Genomic DNA, 25016 nt, shown 5'->3' with positions numbered 1-25016 from the left:
AAGTAAATAGAACTCAATTACAGACAAAAATACCTAGTCATCAACATCCTCTGTGTTATTGGTAATCAACAACAAAATACAAGTTACAAGCTACTTATGCTAAGTGAATATACAGTTGACATAAATTGAGTTCAATTACAAATTACCACCACTGGCACTACCATCAAATTACTGAAAACAGTTCTAGAAGATGCAAATTTGAACAAAGTTCCATGAAGTTTCGTCAATATATCTTGAATGGTTTCTGAGAATAATCAAAGTCAAATGTGTTGCTTAAACAAAGATAGGATGCCAGACAATGAAATATACGCACACAACAGCTAAATCGTCCGAGCGGTTGACAAAGGTTGTCGCATATTTTTTCTTTTGTAGTTAAATGATCCTAGTTCAAGCCCTGATAAGAGTAGGCCGTAGTGCTGGTGTCTGGGCAAAATTTCCCTCATAGCACACTGTATGCTGTATGCCCGTCTTCATTAGCCCAGTTGGAGCAGAACAGTAGGATGTTAAACCCCATATCATTTGATTTATTAGTCTCTATCATCCAGAAAAATATTCTACGAATATTAGTCTGGATGTGTTGTCAACATTTGAGAAAAATTGGCTAGATAATCCGGTCTATTACATTGTCATAAACAACGTCTAAGGGAGTTAACTTAAAACAAGATGTTTACGCCCATGAAATTAATTTAAGAATGTCATTTCAAAAAATCCATTTGATTGCATGCTAGTTCAATATCTAACACTCTATGTTGAAGACTAGGCGGTTCTGGGTGACCGAGACTATTGATTTATTACAAATGACAAGTGCTATATGAAGTATTTATGTGGTCTTTAGTGAAAGAAAACATTGTTGTGGCTACCATTAATGATTTGAAGGTAAGATATGATATGACATTGATTAGTAATTTTTTAAAGCAGTTTACCAGTGCAACCAAACCGTGACCGGTTAACTGAGTAGCTGTTTAGTTTACATCCTTAATAAAGATAGGTTGCCAGGCAACGAAACATACGCCCACAGCAGCTAAATTGTCTGAGCGGTCGACAAGTGTTGACGCATATTTTTTCTTTTGTAGGTAATTGGGGGCATTTACAAGACAATTTCATACAGATCAGATTATAATTTTTGTTGTTTGAGGGTTGACAAGGTTCTACAAACTGAAACCAGTGGCTGCCACATGTGTATTAATTCTACAAGCCTTCTGTGTTTATTGCCCGAGATAATCGCACTACCCTTCAACCCAAAATGCTTTCTATAGATCCCATATTATGTAATATATGATTACCCCACCCTCACTTTACAGCAGGAATTTGGAAAAATGACGTCCTTTTGATTGGGACTAAATGTTAGGTGTGAATTTGATATTATATGTGTTTAAAATTGTGTGAAATGATGAAACAACGATATTTAATCACAATATTTAATTTTTATTCAGTTTCATCTCCAATACATAACCTTGGAGTGCCAATCATGCCAACAGTTTGCACCCGGTTTACCAATACACAGAAACATCTTGCAATAAGTACACCAATATACAGTTCTGGATTTGGTAGGCAGGTCTTTGTCAAGTGTATTAGGACAACTCAATTTAGCCCTTCTGTATTTCTCTGTGCAAACAACACATCTATTGTTGGTTGTTGCATGTTCCGCTCGTTCGCACACATGTTGTCCAACATCACCAAGCCGAATTTCCTGATCTGTATCCGACCGACGTCTACCCTTCTGTGTCATGTTTCTGACAACGCCAACAAGTTGGTGGCACAATTTCTCTAAAAAGAAGTGAAACGTAAAATTTCTATGAGCAGACTGCATATGCGACTTATAATATCCTTGAATCACATAAGCATTGTAAGCAGCCCACATGAAAAACTTCATGATTAGTCGTCGTGGCCATTTATAATGTCGTCGACACTTTTGGAGACGCGTCATTTGGTCATTTTTATCGGTGCCTCCCATAAACTGGTTGTATGCTTTCACCACCACTGGACACGGAACCGGGACCCTCCTATGTTCTTTTGCATCATACCTGGGTACAGAAGTAAATGGGGCATCCACATACACAGACGACACAAAATAAATAGGCCTTTTGTCCATCCACACCAGAGCAGACACATTACCATTATAAACTATCTCGCAGTCACCTCTGTGCATTTGTTTATTTGTTCTCTTCAGGAATTTAGGAAATTCCTTTCTATTTGTCATTGCAGTTCCGCACATACCAATACCTTTGTTCAGTAAATATTCAGCTAACTCGACAGATGTATAAAACCTGTCCATGAACAAAATGTAGTTTTGATTTTGGAAATCCTGAGTCATTCTAACAACTAAATTTCCTGTGATTCCTAAATTATCGACAGTCAGCGCATCTGCTCGTTTACCAGTATACACTTCTGCATTCATAATATAGCCATGCTTACTGTCGGTCAATAAAAAAGTCTTCAAACCCCATTTTATTGGTTTGTCTTTTATATATTGTTTGATTGACAATGAGTTTTTTGTCGGAATCATGCCTTCATCCAAGGATAATTCGCAGTCTGGAACGAAGTGATGTTGAAAGTTGTCAATTAAATAATTAAAAATTGGTCTGGACTTATAGATCTTATCCATTTTGTCTACAGTTGGGTCCTCTTCATTTACACAATGCAGCATAGACCATATCGCCAAGAACCTGTCTTGTGACATAATTTTCGGAAAACCTGGAGTGGCTGTTAGAAGATTATCTTTAGTTTTCCAGTACTGTTCATATCTATCCTTATGTACGAGTGATTCAATAGTAATTCGACAACCAAAAAAAGCCTTCATTTCATTTAAAGTTACCTCTGTCCAGTTCTTTGCCACATAATTATTTGGTTTGGTAGTTTTCACATGAGCAGCTTGGCGGTTTGTTTCATTAACTAATAGTTCCCACACTGTATCGTCCCAAAAGATCGAAAAAAAATCTAATGGGGTACTATCTTTATTAATATGAACTGGTATATTCCTTGGTCCTGTTGGAAAATTTGGCCTGAAGTGCTGTGATACAAAACCAGTCATATTCAATCTCCACGGTGGTACAATATTCATACTATGAAGTCTGCTTATACCGCGATCACGTCACATTCCATTATTTCTGTCACCGGCCATATCGGGGTGCTGAAGAGGCTGTAGATCAACATTATCATTATTATTTACATTAACAACTTGTTTACGAATGTTTATTATGTTATCATCGCTGTCATTTTCTTTATTTTCGTCAGAATCTGAATCATATTCACTTTCAAAGTCGCTCTCATTGCCGTAATCCGAACCATTAATATCTTCGTCATTATCGCCCATTATAAGAGCTAGCACATCCGTTGTATTTAAACGTTTAGAACACATGTTATATCGAATAATTTGCTAATATCTAAATGTAAACAATCTAGAAGGAAGTCACTGTTACCAACAGACCCGGAGCAAACGGTAAACTGTATTTTGATTGGCTAAATTATTTTGATTAAGGCCGCGATTCAAACGACACGCCCCAAGCCGCAAAACCAACATTTCGGGTATATGCGATACAACGTCAAGCCGGTTTTGCGGCATTTCGGGTTCTAAGAGTTAAATGACACATATAAATTTCATACAGAATGGCAGATAACTTTAGATGTTAAAGTGTTCACAAGGTATGACAAAGTGAAACAAGGGCCATCACTAATTCAAATAATGCATATAAATTTCCCAAAGATCGGATGATAACTTCTGGCGTTAGAGCATTCACAAGGTTCAATAAAGTGAAAAAAGGGCCATAACTCTAGATGTAATAAACGGAAATTGCTGAAATTCATTAGGCTTCTTCGTTTCACTAATTTAAATAATGCATATAAATTTCACAAAGATCGGATGAAACAAGGGCCATAAGTCTAGACATAATAAACGGAAATAGTCCAGTCAATTTATGAAAAAAAGGGGGTCAACCCCCCAAAAATTGCAAGAAAAGGTTTTTTGATGGTTTTTGGTAGCGTTGGGTGTACTGAATGACATCCTAAAAGTTTACCAAAATTGGAGTACCGGAAAGTTCCAAATTTTGAGGGTAAAGTTCGGGATTTAAGCCATTTTCCTTTAAAAGGTACAACTTCAGACAAACAAAAAGTAGTCAATTTTTAAGAGAAGCACATGAAACTGAGGGCTTGCATTAGGTTGTCGGGGTCACACTTTTATATGAGGGCATGGTTTTCATAGATGTCTGGTGCTCCCTTGAACCATTTTTGGGGATTTCATTACCTGAGAAACATGCTGCCCAGAATCCAAATTTTATAAAAGGGCATAACTCTTCACAGTTTTATCATAAAATAGCAATTTTGGTCTCAAAATTAATATTTTGGGGGCCTTTATTTCATTTGAAGATATGCCCAGTGGTGTCAAGTGGTTCCTTATACCATTTTCGGGAATCCACTACCCAAAACATGTTGACGCGAACCCAACTTTACATATATTCGTAACTCTGCACTTCTTCATCACCTACTGGCATATTTGGTATATACACGTTCTGGGGTCCCTACACCCAATAACCTAATGTCCTGAAAGATGAGTGAAGTAAGACACGAAAAAAGATGCGCAAGAAATTATTTACCAATTTGTTCTTCATAGAATGAATGGTTATGCCGTCTCTATGATTTCTAAGACACATGAGGGTGCTTTTCGTTAACTGCTGGGCTATACCACATTATAGTTTGCATCACATTTACTGTTATACATTCATAGGACCTTAAGGTAACGCCTGTGCAGATCTAGATGTGGTGAATAGGGTGGGGGTGGTTCCAAACCTAGGGTGCCATCCATAATCCCACCCCACAATGAGCATAGATCCCACCCCACAAAGTGCATCAATCATATTGCCTATATAGTTGTTTGTGGTTCGTTATCTTAACAGAAAGTAGTTTTATTCAAGTAGCTAAGTCTCTAACATTGATGTTGTGATCTTACTGGAAAAAGATGGGCTTTTGATATCCAATATTTAAGACAAAATAAACATTTTACCATTGGTACACGAATCATGTACCAAAATGCGCTTCAGCCCCAGTTGTATCAAGAGCCTCGAGGGACAAGGCTAGACACATTGCACCAAATCAAACGGCGTATGTAGACTGGAATAACCAGACGCTAGAAATTTGCACTCGCTTGAGACTGCTGGCTTATTTCGCCGAACATAACTGATTTGAAATTGGAGTAAAAACGGAAACCATTGAATGTAAAAAAGTTTATATACATTCATATTACAGTATTATATGCATTGCCACCCATATATAACACTGAGAATGGCTTTTGAGATCATTGCTATGGTCAAATTCTTGTGAATGAGAGGATTAGACAGTCAATCGGACAGAATCTCGAGATCTGCCTATCAATTATGTCTGTTTTGTGAGAGTTGACAGAACAGTAGCACAGTCTGTTCCCCCATGACCCACTAACTAGTGGTACTACTAACTGGGAGATTCACTATAACCATAAATATTGATTTGACAAATGTCGGTCATCTTGGAGTTAACTTATTTTTACCGTTTTAAGGGACCAGCTAATACTAGGCTACTTGCTATATCTCCAAATGATAGAATGAAACCAAGAGCATTCATTTATACATTCATTATACATTAATTGGGTCTTAAAAATCAACCATTATAGATTTTTTGTGTACCTTGGTTAAACAAATGTCAGCCATCTTGGATTTTACCCGATTTTACTGCTTTAAGAATGACCCCCCAAAACATTAATTTACACGTTCATATTACAATTATTGGATTTTCTTCTACATTGATTTGACGAATGTCGGCCATCTTGGATTTTACTTATTTTTACCGCTTTAACCCTTAACTGGTCGACGTCATTTTGACGTTATGACGTCAAGTGGTCAGGCTAAATAAAGGCTGACGTGAAATATTTTGTATGCCTATTTCAATCGACTACTGCTGAATAATTATAAGTGATAGACTCTTGACACCAATAAAAAAGTTGCTGGGGATATGTTGATCTATAATTTGCAAATCATTCTAAATCTTTTTCATCAGAAATATCGTCTTCAGAATCGGTGTCATCGATATAATCTGATTCGGAATAATTCATAAGTATTTCAACCACTTTGAGCGTCTTTAACGTTCCCGAAACCGTTAAATTACGTTTTTCGTCAAAAAATGTTCAACAAATACAAATTATGGTACATAATAACATTTGTGTGATTCAGCCAATCAGAATCTTCATAATCATTTGTTTCAGACTAAAGACGCCATTAATTAGGTCACAGGATCTACACACTTGAGACAACGGGTTCTACGGCACTTTAGCTAATTGCTTTGCATGTGTTTGTTTGGGGAAAGAATTGTGCTTTTATTTAGTGTTGTCTGCAGTGCTTAATTTCAACTTCTTTGCTTTGCTTACTTCAGAGGTAACTTTATTATAACGTTTTCGGTGCAAACTTTTATTTTACAAACTTTTATTTTACGTAATTAGTTCCGTGGGGCTACGTGTTGTTAAACTTTCTCATCCCTTTCACAGCATCTGGCACGATCCCTTTGTTCTGTTCAAATGGTGATCCCATGATATGGCAGTATAGTTCGCAGTTTTCAAACTTGTTGTGTTTACTCCAGAGGTAACGTGGATACAGTGTCGGTTACAAAACTTTGTGTACGTAATTAATTCTGTGGTGCTTCGTGTCGTTTAAACTTTTACGCGCGCATACCATTTGCTCGATTCCTTTGTTTCGTTTTTAAAATGGCGGCTCTGTGATATGGCAGTTTGTGCTTCGCATGGCACGATGTTTGCGTCGTTAGATTTGGATATGGATACATTTCCTTTTGTTCCTATCAAGATAACTCTGTTTGGTTCGTCGTATATCAAACGTTTAATTCCACAATTACGCGGTGTGCATTCTAATTTACATTTGCCACTCTATCTGTGTTCTATTTCGTGTTTCGGTTATGGTGGGTTGTGCGTTTTGAACGACAGATTCCAGCGATTGTATAAGGGCTTTGACCGTTTTTTTAAATACAGATATCGTATTTCTTCATTTGGGTTCGAACGATTTATGTGATTCGTCAGTGTTGCCGGACATCTTTGCACATGCCATTGTTGACTTTGCTTTGGACATTTTAAGTACGTTCTGTCCCCAAGGTGTGATAATATCGCAACTGATAAAACGTCACGTGGTTGTTGATGAACAATATAATGATCATGTTTTTCAAACTAATTATCGTTTGTCATTGTTGTGTCAACATTTCCCTAACGTAACTTTTTGGAAACACAGATCGGGCTTATGTCAGCCAGTTGCATATATTTATGATTCGCAGGGCATTCACTTGTCGGATTCTGTCGGATGTATTTTATTTATGAAAAGCATCCGAGACGCTTTGCTAAGACACATGAGATGGTATCAATTGCTGTCACCCACCACTTCATTATCACAAGAACTACCCAGGCCTTGAAAGACCAGCTAGCACATGGGTTGCCGTTTTCTTCCCAGTTTGTTGTTGTAAGCTTAGTTGTGCAAAAAATTTATGATTGGCTTATTGTGTTCTCGTAAGCTCATGCTAGCCAATTGATTGGGCTTTCCGATGGAAATAGTGCTTTTCTGCATAACTTTGGCTTTCCCTGCAACACTCTTGCCATTAAAATGAAACTTTTGCTTTCCCTGTGGAATGTTTGCTTTTTCTACGGAAGTTTGTGCTTTCCCTGTGGAACTTCTTGCTTTTCCCTATGCAATGTTTTGCTTTTCCTTATGGAACTTTTTGCTTTTCCTTATGGAACTTTTGCCTTCCTTATGAAACTCTGTGCTTTTTCCTATGATGGAACTGTTGCTTTCCTGTGCAACGTTTGTTTTTCTGTGGAACTTTTGTTGCCTTTGTTTTGCTTTCAGGTTTTCTTGTATTATAGTTTGTTTTTTCAGAATCATGCCTAAACGCAGATGTCCGTCCAGCGATTCGGAACAGGAGGGTACAGATTCCTCTGCGCCGATGACATCAGCAGAAGACCGCCTAACAGAGATTCTGGTTAGGAAATTACTGAAGAAAGGCACGGTGGTGAAACAGACAGGCAAAAGGGGGAAAGTCCATTCAGCATCTGTCAAGAGACCAGGCAACTAAGGTGCCCACCCCTCCTTCGTCAACAAATGTGGTACTTGAACAGGAGTCACTAGAAGATACAGCAACGCCAGCAGTTGTTAATGCATCAATGTCAACCGTTACTACTGCATCAACATCGGCTTGGTCACCTGAAGATACCCCAGCTGCTCCAGGCCCGTCAGTGTTTTCAATACTGGCTGATGACCTATTTAATACAGGTAACGACACTCCCTTGATATCGCAAGCGCCCATACCTCCAACATCAATTTCCAGCCATGTGTCGGATAAAATTAAGGCCGATATTTGGTTAGAGAAATTTATTGATTTTTCTTTATTGTTACCTGGATTGAATTCCAGTACACTTTCATTAAATATTTCTGAAGGGGATGATAGTTCGACCTTTCAGATCTCATCATCCCCAAAGGTAAAATCGATCAATTTTGAACAATGGCGTATAGCCTTTTTAATTTTTATGGATATTTAACTGTCAAAAATTTCCATAATTGATATCTGGTTTGTTGACATATTTGCAGTCAGTTATGGATTTATATGCGTCATTTGGCGCGAGAGCGTATCAATTTTATGACCATCAATTTCGTACGCTCCGCGCTACATACCACCTGCCCTGGAATCCGATGCATTCCAAATTGTGGCTGAAGGCTTCCACTGTGTACGCCACAAAAACCAATGTCCCAGTGGAAGCTAAAGGTTCTACCACTGCACGTGGTCAAAATTTAGTATGTTATGATTTCAATTCAGCCAAGGGGTGTAACCGCCCACTCTGTAAATACCCGCATGTGTGCAGATTATGTCTCCATAAACATCCTATGATGTCATGTTTTAGTAAACGTTCGTTGTTGTCGAATACACGGATTAATCCTCCTATGCCAGTTCCCACAAACCAACCTAGGGCTGCAACGTATATTAATTCGTCTAATACTCGGTATTCCTTTCGGAAAGGCAGTGCCTCGGCCAGCAAAAGTGCCCATCCCAATTTATCCCATTATACTATTTTCTGCCCTAGAAGGCTATAACCCAGGGGAGCGTGCCTTTTTGGTAGATGGTTTCACCAATGGATTTCGTATTCCACATACAGGCACACGAAATCTTTCTGTAGCAAGAAATCATTCTTCTTGTTCTCAGAATTACGATATATTATTTCAGAAAATAAATCATGAGTTGCTGCCTTATCGAGTTATGGGTCCATTTCTTGTCCCTCCTTTCCCAAATTTAATTTGTTTCCCAATAGGTGTTATTCCCAAACAAGAAAAGGGCGCGTTTTGATTAATCCATGATTTATCTTTTCCCTTACATAATTCGATTAATTCTAGTATTTCAGAGGAACATACCATGGTATCTTATGAAAGCATAGACGATGTGTTTGCCATAGTTAAACGAATGGGCCGGGAGCCTTAATGGCCAAATCGGATAGCCATTATGAGCTCCTTGGCTTTACAGTTTTGCTTAATCACCAATTAAATTGTATTTTGCTGATATGTGTTTACCTATGGGCTTAAGTATAAACTGCCAAACATTTGAACGTTTTAGTACTTTTCTCCAGTGGATTATGGAAACTTAATATGGTGCGGTCATGAGTCACATGATTGACGACTTTTTCTTTGTGGGTCCGACAAATTCTTCTAATTGCTTGGATTCTCCCAATACGTTTCTTTCGTCAGCAAAACATTTAATTATCCCCATTAAGGCCTCAAAAACTGTTTTACCTGCGACCACTTTGACCATTTATGGTATCGAGGTAGATTCGGAGTTAATGTTAATTCGATTACCAAATCACAAGTTAGTCAAGATTTGTGCGGCGGTTACGGCATTAAAGTCATGTCGTAAAGTCACGCCCGACAGTTGCAATCTGTGTTAGGTCTGCTTAATTTTGCTACCTTAGTGGTAGTACCTGGTCACGCCTTTCTGCGACGGTTATACGATTTAACCATAAATGTTGCAAAACCACATTATAAAATTCAGATCACAAATGCAGCGTGCCTTGAGCTTTTAGTTTGGTCCACTTTTTTGGATAAATTTTAATGGCCGTTGCTTGTTCTTGAATGATTGCTGGCTTGCCTCAGTTACGTTGAAACTGTTCACGGATGCAGCTACTTCAACCGGGTTTGCCGCAGTCTTCGGTTCCAAATGGTTCGCTTATTCTTGGCCTGATGCTATGAAACATCTGTCCATTAATGTGATGGAATTATTCCCTATCGTTTTGGCCCTCTTTTACAAAATCATAAACTATTAATACTTTCAGATAATCAATGTGTTACCTTTGTTATAAACAAAGCGTCGTCGAAATGTGCACACATCATGAAATTAATTAGACGCCTAGTTACTGCCACTATAACATTTAACATTTTCATTAGGGCCAAGCATATTGAAGGAAAAACAAATTTACTGTCTGATCGTCTGTCTCGTTTTCAATTTCAGACAGCCAGGAATTGGGCTCCATGGTTGGATCCGAAGCCTCAAGTCGTTTGCCACACCAAGTTAACACATTGTCTTCCTCGGCTCGCTGTTTGCTAGCTCACACATTGGCTCCGAGTTCTCGCTCATCTTACGCTCGAGCTTGGAATAAGTTTATTAATTTCTGTTCAGTGACAAATATCAATCCCAACTTGCCAGTTGCGCCCGTTGTCATCGTCAATTTTTTGGCGTCCTTATTTGAGAATGGTTTGGCGATAAGCACCATTTCGTTGCACGTCTCGGTTATTGCCTTTGTGCATAAATCCGTGGGTTTTCCTGACCCCTGCAATAATTTTTTGGTCCATAGCCTTTTGAAGGGAGCTAAACGGTTTACAACTTCAATTCCTGTGTCTCGGCTTCCTTTTGTTTGTTAAAACTTATCAATGCCATACTAATTGTATTTAGTTGTTGATCACAACAAATTTTGTTACAGGCTTTGTTTTCGCTAACTTTTGCAGGGATTTTTCCCCATCGCCGAATTAGTTGTTAAGACGCAGACGAATTTATCTCATGTGGTACAAATATACTATTCAAAAAAAGTAGGGGATATTTGATTTTGGGGGCATAATACTAAAATATGCAAATGACTATGAAAAAAGTCACTATAGAACCTAACAGAAGAAACATTTCCAGTTACATGTGACGCCCAAACGCACCAATAGCTACCGCATGGAATGCAGGTGATGCTTGGGATCATCATGGGGGTCCAACCCAAGATTTGCACGACTCTGACTTTGAATGTTACAGTCATTGTGGCATTGAATTCCAGGGTGGAAACATCAGTTTAATTGCTTTAGTGACCAGAAAACAAATTTTGATATGCGTCGGCTTACCCAAAATGAAAGGTTACATGCCCTTGGCATGCTACAGATCGGCACAACACAGACGGTTGTGGCGCGGACGATGAATGTTTCTCAGTCTGTCATAAGCAGGCTATGGTCCAGATACCGTGATACACAATCTGTACAGGACAGACCACGCTCAGGTCGACCAAGGGCGACAACTCAAGCCCAGGATCGATTTATCCGTACCTTGGCCTTGAGAAATCGTGTCATCACAGCAAATCAGATCAGCGCTCGTCTTCAAACATACACTGGTGTGAGAGTGAGTGGCCAGACAATTCGGAATCGACTGCATAGGGGTCACCTTCGCGCCCGACGTCCTCGCGTGATCCCTTGTTTGAGAGATCATCACATTCAGGCAAGACGTCGTTGGTGTAGGGATCGTCAACACTGGGATAATCGACGCTGGAGCAATGTGATGTTTTCAGATGAGTCAAGGTTCACTGTTGATTTTTTGGACAGACGTAGGAGGGTGTGGCGTCGTCGAAACGAGCGCTTCCAAGACGTTAACGTCATCAGACATGATCGATTTGGGGGTGGTTCTGTTATGGTGTGGGGAGGCATCACTGTGTCGGGAAGAACGGCTTTACATGTTGTTGCAGGGCGTGTTACAGGCCAGTACTACTGGGACAACATCTTGGCAGTCCATGTTGTGCCGTTCGCACGACGTCATGGCCGCCGTTTCATCTTCCAGGATGACAACGCAAGATGTCACAGGGCCAGGATCGTTACAGGTTACCTCCAACAACAGAACATCACCACATTACCTTGGCCAGCACTGAGTCCCGACCTCTCCCCCATCGAGCATGTCTGGGACATGCTTGGACAGAGGTTACGTCAACGTCAACAACGTCCTGCCAATGTCCAAGAACTTGCTGCTGCGTTGCAACAGGAATGGGACAATCTGGACCAAAATGACCTTAGACGTCTCATTAGGAGTATGCCACGTCGGATCAATGCTTGTTTGGCAAACAGAGGAGGATTTACCCGTTACTGACTTGGTTGTGATGCTGTGGTAACTTTGCTGTTTGACCCCGGGTATCATTTTACCCTTATAATGGTCAGTCTGTGCCTTACTTAGTCTAACGATCATTTGGAATAAATCGATGAATGTGAACTTCATTTCATTTTGTCATTTGTTTCTTCGTCAGTTTCATTAGGTGACTTTAATAACACTTAAAAATCAAATATCCCCTACTTTTTTTGAATAGTATATCTCACATTCAGTTCAGTTTCAACCAAAATAAATTAATTGCTTTGGAACTCTCACTGCATCATTTCAAACATCAGCCATCAATAGAACCAGTGTTATTGCATTTTAAATGTTCCTGTAGATCATTGGTTCAATCGTGTGCCCCCTGTTTATTGCTTAGGTATGTTCGTTCGTTCCCTCATTCTTCTGGCCTGCTGTTCCAATGGCATAATGGAACCTCGGTATCTTATCAGTTTGTCAACACTTCCCCAACCCGCTTAGTAGCATTCATTGGTTTAGACACCACTCGTGTTAAATTACATTCCTTCCGCATTGGCGCTGCAACTACAGCATTTTTAAACGGACAATCAGAAGCTCAAATCAGACTGTTTGGGCGGTGGCACAGTAACGCAGTACGTTCTTATATTCGCCTGTCCGTCCTCCAATTTTAGATCATAACGGAAATCCTTCCTTTAACAGGAGTCAATTGTTGTCAGTGTAGGCTGCTACAGTGTCCCCGTTTTTTTTGTTATCATGCTCATCCTTAGATCATTATATTAGTGTTATGGATTATATTGTGTTCTATCTTGTATACCACTTTTCATGCATAGTTGTTGGATCCCATTGTATTAGATTGTGAGTCATTATATATGTATCACAATGACATGTATTAGTAGGGCTAAGTTTGTAGGCCGTTTCAATTATTTCTTGTTTTTTAGCCTAGTGTGTTGTGTCTTGTTTTCTACCTTGTATATCATTTTGCATGCATAACTGAGTTCGTACTCATCCTTAAATCATTATATTAGTGTTATGGATTATATGTGACCCCCCATAGCATACTGAGTCACAATGAGGAAATTTTGAAAATTGAGTTATTGTTATTTTCACATTCTCCAACTCATTACCTTCAATTTGATGTATAGTTTGTTCGAATTGGGCAAAAATTGACTGAGATGTGTCCATTAGAAGCTACCCAACTCACAAAAGTAAGTTTTGAGAAAAAGCAAGTCAAAGATTTGGTATGTTCCAAAACAAAATCCCATAGCAACCAGGCCATTTATCTGCTGTTTTGTCGTTGAATATATCTTTCCATGGGTTTTCAGTGGTGCTGAAGACGAAAATCGTAGTAAAAATTTGATCCGACTATTTCCGCAATTTATTTGCTATTTTGTCGTTTAATATGTTTTTTATTTAGAATTTCAAGGGTGCCGACGACGAAAATCGTAATAAATATACTCCTTTCGTAACGAAACATCCACAACACATACGGCATAATATTCACATGATAGTGTTATACTGAAGAACAATCTATACATTAGTAGTCTGTTGTGTATATTATAACTTTGGAGAGATTAACTGTTAATCTCATCAATTAATTAGCACCTTAGTGCCAGCTAGTGGTCAGGAGATTAAGATTGTTGATTGGATAATCATCAAAGAAGCCGCCACAGCTGTACGCATGTTCATTTAACACGTGAATTAAAATAAGATTTTGCGTGTACGATAGGTCTATTATTATTTTCAGGTACCATGACGTTATCAAAATATGAGTCCCTATAGAAATGTCAATTTCATAGTCAAGAAATGTTTACGTTCACTTTCGTGCATTTGGCTTTGGTGTAAATATCAACATTATTCAGTGGATACACAATGGTAGACTCGAGAATCGTCGCATTTCGGCTCGTTGGTCGTTCTCATTTTTTCGACCCATGGTGATAAGAGAATTTTAAACAATAATATCCCAGATGCATTCCTTACTTTGCATGCCGTATGAAGAAACGACAGTAAACAGAATTCAGCTATCAATAAAATTCTCTTCGAAAAGAAAATTATTGGCCATTTTGTATATTTCTATTTAAGGCCTATAGATTATTTTTTTAAAGATGATATGAGATATCAAATAATCACCACTTGATTAATTATTCAGAGGAAATAATGAGTTGTCGACTACTTTATCATTGACCTGTGACAGTTCATTAGTAATAGTATTACTCAATGACACACACCCGCTTGTCGATTAATTTACATCATCAGCCGCGTGGTTTCGATTAACACTCAATGGCAATCTATATATCGCATCAAGTTACCCAAAGACATTATCGCCAAAACCAAATATTTATCGATAATGTCTTACACGCGGTTTAATGCCAATCAGCAAACAAGTTGTGTAGACAGCATGGCAACAGGCGAAGTTTATTTATATTTTTGGGGGGTTTTAAAACATGATAGTATCCATTCAAAATCAATTCATTGACAATATTTTGATCATATTTGTAAACTAGAGATGCTCCGCTTTACAACGATGCCAATTATTATGCAAGAGGAATGACCGGTCGTCCTGCTGCGAGAGAAAAAAAATAACTAATTTCGTTGAGAATTTTAAGAAATAGGACAGATTTAAGAATATGGTACTGTTACAAAACGTTCAAATACAGGTGTTTTAAAATGTTTTATTGCTATTTTGATCTTTTGTGTCGATAGATAGTATATTTATAGACTCATTTTTGTGAAAATCTCAATTTCGATCAAAATCAATATTTTCACTTATTTTGTCTTTATCTCATTTTTGATTTGCACGCATTCTGACTCATTTAGCTGCGGCCGGTCACATATTGTGTTCTATCTTGTATACCACTTTTCATGCATAGTTGTTGGATCCCATTGTATTAAATTGTTAAAGTGCCATTATTTATGTATCACAATGACATGTATTAATGGGGCTAAGTCTGCAGTCTGTGTAGGCTGTTACAATTTTTCCTTGTTATTTAGCCCAGGGTGTTTTGTCTTGCTCTATCTTGTATACCATTTTGCATGCAAAGTTTGAGATCTCATTGTATTGAAGTATTAGCCTTATTTACACTAGACGTAGCATTTCTGTCAATAGTAGGTGTCCATAATAGTTAGGTCATAATATACTATATCACATTACTTGGCTACCCCTTATCTTTCTCAGTTTATTACTAATTAGTGTAAATACATAGTATACTTTCCACTGAATTACCGTCTTGCCTATAGATTTAAGTATTGCAGGCACAGTGCTTCTACTGTGAAGAGTCCTATAGGCAAAACGCACCTCCCTATTTTTTTTTTTTTTTTTTTTAATACCTTACACTACTGACAAATGACAGAGCCCGATCCCTATTTGGCATTATCTTACTAACTACCATGTAGGCTGCCTGGAAGAAGGGGTTATGATAATTCTTAAGCACGGCTTTTGCCCACTGTATTCTACTTAGGAGGCATGCGGACGACCTCATATGACTGCTCGTGCCCTTCACATATACTGTCCCCCAGTGTTTCAGACAAAGTAACAGATGGGACACTTGTCTCTTACGGCAAGGGCCGGTAACTCAGTGAATAGTATACTTTCCACTGAATTACCGTCGTGCCTATAGATTTAAGTATTGCAGGCACAGTGCTTCTGCTCTGGAATCATTTTACGAATATCAAAACTAAGACAATGACAACAATATGAACTTTATTAACATCCAATACTATCTCAACTCACAACTCACTTCGCCCCACAACACACTTCGCCCCATAACACACTTCATCCCACCACATATTTTTCCCGTTTAACCCATTTTTGGTAATCTTGGTCAATTATTCTGTACATAAGGCTTTGAACTTTTATACATTCTGTTCCCATTTTTGTATATCTTCGTGGTTTCAGTCCAGATAATTTAACCACTATGATTCTAGCTAAATTTTAATGCCACAGATTAAAAAGGTCATAATGGCTATTATAGATGACTACCCAAATCCCAAATTGCTTTGCAACCTTTCTTTGATTGCACACAGGTAAGCACCCTTAAAAACTATGCTTCCACACAGGTAAGCCCCTTAATCTGCTTCTACACAGGTAAACCCCCTTCCACACAAGTAAGCCAACTAATCTATGCTTCCACACAGGTAAGCCTCTTAATCTGCTTCCACACAGGTAAGCCTCATTTTGCTTCCACACAGGTAAGCCTCATTTTGCTTCCACACAGGTAAGCCAACTAAACTATGCTTCCACACAGGTAAGCTCACTTACTTTGCTTCAACGTGACAGGGAAGCCATCTAAACTATGCTTCCACACAGGTAAGCCTCTTAATTCGCTTCCACACAGGTAAGCCCCATTTAATTTGCTTCCACACAGGTCAGCCATCTAAACTATGCTCCCCTTAAATTGCTTCCACTCAAGCCATCTAAACTTTGTTTCCACAACTTTCACACAGGTAAGCCCCCTTAATTTGCTTCCACACAGGTAAGCCCCCTTAACTTCGCTTGCGCAGAGATAAGCCCTCTTAGTGTATGTTCCATGTTAGGTTGTGGAATAATAAGGCTGAACAGTCTCACTCAAAGTTATTAAAGAAAAACATTCACTTTACTACTTGCCGACACAGAATAAATAAATTAAAACAACCTTAGTGTATGTCCCATGTTAGATTGCGGAACAACAAGGCTGAACAGTTTCACTCTAAATTAAATTATAACAAAATTAGTCTCTGTCCCATGCTAGATTACTGAACAACAAGGCTGAACAGGTTCACCCAAAATTATTAAAGAAAACATTAGTTTACTACTTGCCTGCACACAGGTAAAGCCCTTTTATATACTAAAAAAAAAAGGTTAACCGTAGCGTATGTTCCATGTTAGATTGAGGAACAAGGCTGAACAGTCTCTCCTAAAATTATTAAAGAAAAACATTCAGTTTACTTCTTGCCGACACAGTAGAAATAAATTAAAACAAACTTATTGTATGTCCCATGTTAGACTGCGGAACAACAAGGCTGAACAGTTTCACCCTAAATTATTAAAAAAACCATTTGCTTTACTTCTTGCCGACACAGTTGAAATAAATTAAGACAACCTTATTTTGTGCTCCATGTTAGATCGCGAAACAACAAGGTTGAGCACGACTCGCCCAAATTATTGAAGAAAACATTCATTACTTTGTCTACACAGCATAAATAAATAAGACAACCTTTGGTGGATGCTCTATGTTATAATTATATTGCGGTACAACAAAGCCGAACAGGCTCACCCAAAATTATTAATAAAGACAAACAGACATTTAATACATCCTAATCAATCGACCACAGCTAAACACAAGTGACGCGTGACACATGCACGTGCGTGACCCATATCAACGTTTTTCTTCAAATACTGATAGACATATAATATTATTATGCTATTACTATACCTTCTAGATTCAGATTCAGATACTTCCATGTCGAACACTTTAATAGCCGAGAAATAATGCCAGATAATCCTCCATTCTAGCATCCAAGATTTTCTCTGGCCCGTTCATTATCAAAGTTTATGTCAGTCGCAAACCTTTTTCGATCTACATGTATTACATTTAAAGTTTCGGTATTTACATCAGGTACTATATTAAGCAATATCTTCGGGGTGAACCATTTCCTCTTAACGCCTTCAGAAATTTATTTGCAAATGGTTTACTTTCCTGTTCCACGCTGTTTGCGACATTTCAACAGATCGTGAACTTGTGCACGAACTTGACTTGACTACTCAAGTGTTTCAGACAAAGTAACAGATGGGACACTTGTCTCTTACGGCAAGGGCCGGTAACTCAGTGAATAGTATAGTCAGTGTCCTTTGTTGGGCTAGACATCCCACGCGGGGGTCCAGCTGCGGATGCTTTTGGCTTAAATGGGGGCTCTAATTTAGCCCAACAGGATTCATTCATGGGGGTTTGCATGTTAAAGGAGCTAAATCGCTAACATTTGGGACCTAGAAATTGACACAAGTGGGTCGCAACTCATATACTATTCAAAAAAAGTAGGGGATATTTGATTTTTAAGTGTTATTAAAGTCACCTAATGAAACTGACGAAGAAACAAATGACAAAATGAAATGAAGTTCACATTCATCGATTTATTCCAAATGATCGTTAGACTAAGTAAGGCACAGACTGACCATTATAAGGGTAAAATGATACCCGGGTCAAACAGCAAAGTTACCACAGCATCACAACCAAGTCAGTAACGGGTAAATCCTCCTCTGTTTGCCAAACAAGCATTGATCCGACGTGGCATACTCCTAATGAGACGTCTAAGGTCATTTTGGTCCAGATTGTCCCATTCCTGTTGCAACGCAGCAGCAAGTTCTTGGACATTGGCAGGACGTTGTTGACGTTGACGTAACCTCTGTCCAAGCATGTCCCAGACATGCTCGATGGGGGAGAGGTCGGGACTCAGTGCTGGCCAAGGTAATGTGGTGATGTTCTGTTGTTGGAGGTAACCTGTAACGATCCTGGCCCTGTGACATCTTGCGTTGTCATCCTGGAAGATGAAACGGCGGCCATGACGTTGTGCGAACGGCACAACATGGACTGCCAAGATGTTGTCCCGGTAGTACTGGCCTGTAACACGCCCTGCAACAACATGTAAAGCCGTTCTTCCAGCAACAGTGATGCCTCCCCACACCATAACAGAACCACCCCCAAATCGATCATGTCTGATGACGTTAACGTCTTGGAAGCGCTCGTTTCGACGACGCCACACCCTCCTACGTCTGTCCAAAAAATCAACAGTGAACCTTGACTCATCTGAAAACATCACATTGCTCCAGCGTCGATTATCCCAGTGTTGACGATCCCTACACCAACGACGTCTTGCCTGAATGTGATGATCTCTCAAACAAGGGATCACGCGAGGACGTCGGGCGCGAAGGTGACCCCTATGCAGTCGATTCCGAATTGTCTGGCCACTCACTCTCACACCAGTGTCTGTTTGAAGACGAGCGCTGATCTGATTTGCTGTGATGACACGATTTCTCAAGGCCAAGGTACGGATAAATCGATCCTGGGCTTGAGTTGTCGCCCTTGGTCGACCTGAGCGTGGTCTGTCCTGTACAGATTGTGTATCACGGTATCTGGACCATAGCCTGCTTATGACAGACTGAGAAACATTCATCGTCCGCGCCACAACCGCCTGTGTTGTGCCGATCTGTAGCATGCCAAGGGCACGTAACCTTTCATTTTGGGTAAGCCGACGCATATCAAAATTTGTTTTCTGGTCACTAAAACAATTAAACTGATGTTTCCACCCTGGAATTCAATGCCACAATGACTGTAACATTCAAAGTCAGAGTCGTGCAAATCTTGGGTTGGACCCCCATGATGATCCCAAGCATCACCTGCATTCCATGCGGTAGCTATTGGTGCGTTTGGGCGTCACATGTAACTGGAAATGTTTCTTCTGTTAGGTTCTATAGTGACTTTTTTCGTAGTCATTTGCATATTTTAGTATTATGCCCCCAAAATCAAATATCCCCTACTTTTTTTGAATAGTATATAATACTGTAATAAACTGATATACATTCAATGGTTTCCGTTTTTAATCTAATTTCAAATCAGTTATGTTCCGCGAAATAAGCCAGCAGTCTCAATCGAATGCAAATTTCTAGCGCCTGGTTATTTCAGTCTACATACGCCGTTTGGTTTGGTGCAATATGTCTAGCCTCGTTCCTCGATTCTCTTGCTAGAACTGGGGCTGAAACGCATTATGGTACACGATTCGTGTACCAATGGTAAAATGTTTATTTTGTCTTAAATATTGGATATCAGAAGCCCATCTTTTCCCGGTAAGATCACAGCATCAATGTTGATTTAAATTGACAAATAATTTGTGTTTTCAATGTTGAAGATTTTGGATGATATTGAGTTAGACTACAGACTTAGCTACTTTAATGATTACTCATAAATGTTTTTATTTTAATTTTGTTACAGTCATTTATTTGTTTATGAATAATAAATGACAATTTACACTATACCCAGATGTGTTTCTTGATTCTTTGATTGAGGCACACAAATACAAATTATGGTACATAATAACATTTGCGTGATTCAGCCAATCAGAATATTCATAATCATTTGTTTCAGCCTAAAGATGCCATTAATTAGGTCACGGGATCTACACACTTGAGACAACGGGTTCTACGGCATTTTAGTTAATTGCTTTGCATGTGTTTGTTTGGGGAAAGAATTATTTAGTGTTGTCTGCAGTGCTTACCTCCGCCTCCCCACGCTCCTCCTTATTGTATAAATATCTGTATTGGTTATGTACCCATAGGCTTTGGCTTAAATGGGGGCTCTAATTTAGCCCAACAGGATTCATAGGTAGGGGGGTTTGCATGTTAATGATTACTCATAAATGTTTTTATTTTAATTTTGTTACAGTCATTTAGTTGTTTATGAATAATAAATGACATTTTACACTATACCCAGATGTGTTTGTTGATTCTTTGATCGAGGCACACAAAGACATAGTTTTCTCAATGCCCTTGACAAGACAAGTTCCTGTCTGACACGCATGCGTGGCCATATCAATTAAATATGAAACTAAATACTCAAATGCGGCTTATAAAAAAAGGTTCTTGCTGACCACTTAGCTGTATAACGTTGTGGTGACTATAGTCGACAATGACCGGTTAAGGGTTAAGGGACCAGTTAGCGCTACTGGCTATATCTTCAAATGAAAAAAATGACCTTAAAAGCATTAATTTATATGTTCATAATACATTTAGAGGGTCTTAAACCAACAGTTTAGGGTTTTCTTGAACACTGATTAGGCAAATGTCGGTCATCTTGGATTTTACCACTATCTGGTGCGCAAAATTTGGTAAACTTTTGGGATTTTATAAAGCACACCTCAATAAACGCAAAAATTCATAAAAACGTTTTCTAGCAATTTTTGGGGGGTAAAATCATAAATTGACTGGACTAAAATTATTGAAATTAAATAGGCTTCTTCATCGCACTAATGTCAATTTTAAAACAATCATATCATAACTTTTGGCGTCAGAGCGTTCACAAAGAAATTGTGGACGACGGACACATTTCTATGTGGGCGTATTTTTGACCATTTTCAACGCTATTTACCATAACCCAAAAGGTCATCACCACATTTTAAATTAAGCAGTTTAAAATATTTGAAACCCACGTAATATCAAATGATATGGATTGTGTAAGTTTGAGAAAAATATGAAGGAGTTTTGGCTGTTACCATAGCAGCCACATTTATTTTTTTTCCGAAAAGCATTATTTTCCAATAATCACGACATCAATATTGATAACTGTATTATTTTAAAAACAGAAGCTATTGGATAAGATTTTAAAAAATAAATAAAATCAGAATATTTATATGTCTTCTCCCAAGAGCTGGAAAGGAGTTCCCTTTTGAAGAACATTCTGCAGCAGCTAATAGTCTATTTTGGACATTATTAAGACATAAATAAAATATGAAGAAATAAGAGAAATTTTGTTTACAAGTAAATATGTTTGTGAATTTTTAAAATTACTTATCTTTACTCTTGTATATTACTTAATATTTGGTTGTTATAGCAATCAAAACGAAAACAAACACCCCCAAAAAAGGCAATGTTATTCCATTTTCAATGGTGTTTACGCTGACAAACCAATTGATCACCACATTTTAAGTATAAGTAGCAGAAAGCAGTTTAGCATATATTTATAGCCCATGTAATATAAAATATTAAGAATTGTATAATTTTAGTGAATTATTAAGGATTTTGGATGGTTGTCATAGCAACCACATAACTTCTCAGCATTCGTTGCTTACATTATTGTTAGAATTCTGTTTTTACATATTTTTTCTACTCAGAAGATAACATTGACCAATAAAACATTATTCTCTAAAGACTAAAGAGTAAAAGTAGTTTACTCAGTTACTGATAGGCTATGGTACTTTAGGCCTAGTCATGTTTATAAAGGCCTAGGCCTAAAGCTACAATTTAACTCAAAGAATTGTTATGTTTTTACTTCACTTTTGAATATTTCTATTATTCCTTCAAATCGGTATGTAGCCTATTGAGCAACTTCCTTTTTTGTATATTTTAATCAATGTATTGTAAATAAATATCAAATCAAGGCCTAAAGGCCTTACGTTTGTCGGTTCTTTCAAATTGTTTAGCTGGCCAACAAATAATATGTGATACTCGAGGTGTTAAATATAGTTTCCTAAAAAAATAAAGAATTAAAATTATAATGATTAGTATGACAACTGTTATATAATGCTAAATTATTTAATAAAACGTTTTGGGAAAATTGGGTATCCATATCGATACTGAGTGATAGTAATTAGTAATATTGTCGACATGACTGACCTAATTGAAATTCATAATCTATGTCGGTTCCATCATCTCAAACGAAATGTTGTAAATCGCCGGCAAATCCAGAAATTGAGCCATTTTTCAAACTATTTCAGCTAGCGTTAATTCTTTTGTTAGTCCAACTTTATTTGGGTATAGTTCCCTTTTTAAGTGGGTAGAAATCGATGTACTAATTATCAGTAGTACTATATACTATCTTCCTGACACGGCTGCGGTCGGTACCGAGACCCGTGTGGATATTTTCTGGTTTCATTTCCATTCGTGTGAACAGAAATGCTTTAAAATTGGGCTTGAATAATTCAGTGAACAGCGAATTTATGATTTCAGTGCATTGAAACATTCGTCAATGTTACGGAATTTTTCAATTCTTGGAAAATGTTTGGTGTTAAAAGTAGAGACGTGTGGTCGCTGGAATGAAATTTCCCTTCGATTTTTTTATATCCTGTCACATGGTTATAAAAGTGTGCGAAGATGAGTCACGTGATGTAAACACAGTCGGCCCTGCGAAAGGCGTGAATAAAATGGAATTACTATCGTTATTTATTTTCAGGCAAGTCATTTATTCATATAACATAACGATTTCTTCATAAATAAACATCGAGTTGCATTTTGAGGTAAATTTACGGCGAATATGAGTCACAGGAACTTGGAATGAATTTTTCTTCTCGTGTAGAAATGACGTCATAACAGGGCAAAACTACGCGATTTATTTTTGACAAAATTGCTCATTGTATACAATTTTCAAATGCTCTGCGGCGGTTCTTTAAATGCTCTGATTTTGTTGATTTTAATAGCATTGAAACGACAATAAAACAAATTTTCGATCGGTCAGGGGTGCTATGTTGGCAAACCACCTCACAAAAAGATTACGTGAATTGAAGCGTTCAACTTACAAAAAAGGAATGGTATTTCGAAATGCCGACAAAGCACACCCGACCGATCGAAAGATCGTTCAAGTACCTTTCTAATGATATTAAAATGAAAAAATAATATTAAAAATAGGAACCGCCGCCGAGCACTTGAAGTGGAGTACCCTCATTTCAAAACGTGACAAAAAATTTCAGCGTAACGTCAAAACACGGGAAATTGACGTTTTTCAACTTACGTTTATGAAATTAATAAAATGAACACATATATAAAAATTATACCAAGCAAAAGAACAGGATATTGGCTTCCAAAATATTTTAAAATTATTACAAAATATTAAATAGCCACCGTATGACGTTAAGTTGAAAAAGGGTTACAAATCGGGAAAAAATTACTTTCTTCCAACACGGGCAATGGAGCTGTGACACCTACTGGTACAAATTAAAACTCAACCATCTGAAGCTAAAGATACACTTAATACTGTTTTTTTTAATGCAAGATCAGTCTGTAATATGGCATCTGAACTTGCAGAATTTATTACTGAAAATAAACTGGACATATGTGGCATATCAGAAACATGGTTAACAAATTGTGGCAGTATGACTCCTAAAAACTATAAGCTTCAATTAATTATCCAATCGAAAGTCTGGAAAAGGTGGCGGATTGGCTGTTGTGTACAAGGCTTCTATGAAGTGTAAAAAGCAGAAAGTGGAGGAATTCAAAACTTTTGAAATACTGGAATTAATTCTATTTAACAGACCTCCTAAAGGAAGCAAGTATGGAGGTAGTTTAAAACCGTTCCGAGAAGAATTTCAACGATACGTGATTAATCTGTCAACATTTTCTGGAAAATTGTTGATAATGGGTGACTTTAATATTCATTTTGAAAGAGACATTCCTGAAGTGAAGTTATTTAAAGGGACAATAACACTCTTGCTAGCTTGAAAGCTCCAGAAAATAAAAAATATCTCTATCTAAGTACTAGATGTTTAAGTGTCCTACCTGTTGTGTAAATTATCCATTACATCCTATTTTACTTGTCCAGAGGGTTCGAAAATATTTTTAAATCAAAGTTTCATTTGAAAAGGTTTACGTTAGACGTTTCAAACCAATATGTTGAATATTTCAAAATTTTTAAATAAGGTGTGTTAAGATGAAATTTGTATATCAATTAATTAAAATATTGTAAAATAGTACAATTTGTTGACCAGAATAAAGATTAGGACATATTATTCAGTTACAACAAGAGTGGTATTGAGCCTTTAAGGACACACTGTTCGGACTCAATCTGGATCAGCATATTGAATCCCAAACGCCCAAGCTTAGTAATAACCCCCAAACCCGCAGCTCTCTCCAATTAACCTGAAGATTCATCCGCCGGTATTTTCTGATCACACTCCACTGACTTTTCAAGTAGACATGAAGAAACCAAAAG

General features: G+C 37.9%; 2 protein-coding genes across 5 annotated transcripts in view; both read right to left on the bottom strand.

Moving 5' to 3' along the window:
• The window catches only part of LOC126811227 (centrosomal protein 43), a 361417-nt gene that overhangs the window by 147099 nt on the left and 189302 nt on the right, over positions 1-25016 (bottom strand). The window lies entirely within an intron of this gene.
• On the bottom strand, positions 2-8467 carry LOC126811193 (piggyBac transposable element-derived protein 4-like). Its single transcript, XM_050536756.2, has one exon. The coding sequence runs from the start codon at positions 3059-3061 to the stop codon at positions 1436-1438; it is 1626 nt and encodes a 541-aa protein (XP_050392713.1). The 5' UTR covers positions 3062-8467; the 3' UTR covers positions 2-1435.

The sequence above is a fragment of the Patella vulgata genome, chromosome 2, assembly GCF_932274485.2.
Source record: "Patella vulgata chromosome 2, xgPatVulg1.2, whole genome shotgun sequence".
Lineage (NCBI taxonomy): Eukaryota > Metazoa > Mollusca > Gastropoda > Patellidae > Patella > Patella vulgata.
This window is presented reverse-complemented; position numbering and strand designations above follow the sequence as displayed.

What these genes read in the sequence shown, in the direction of transcription:
- LOC126811193 (XM_050536756.2), bottom strand. Translation starts at nt 3,061, where the DNA reads ATGAATATTGTACCACCGTGGAGATTGAATATGACTGGTTTTGTATCA.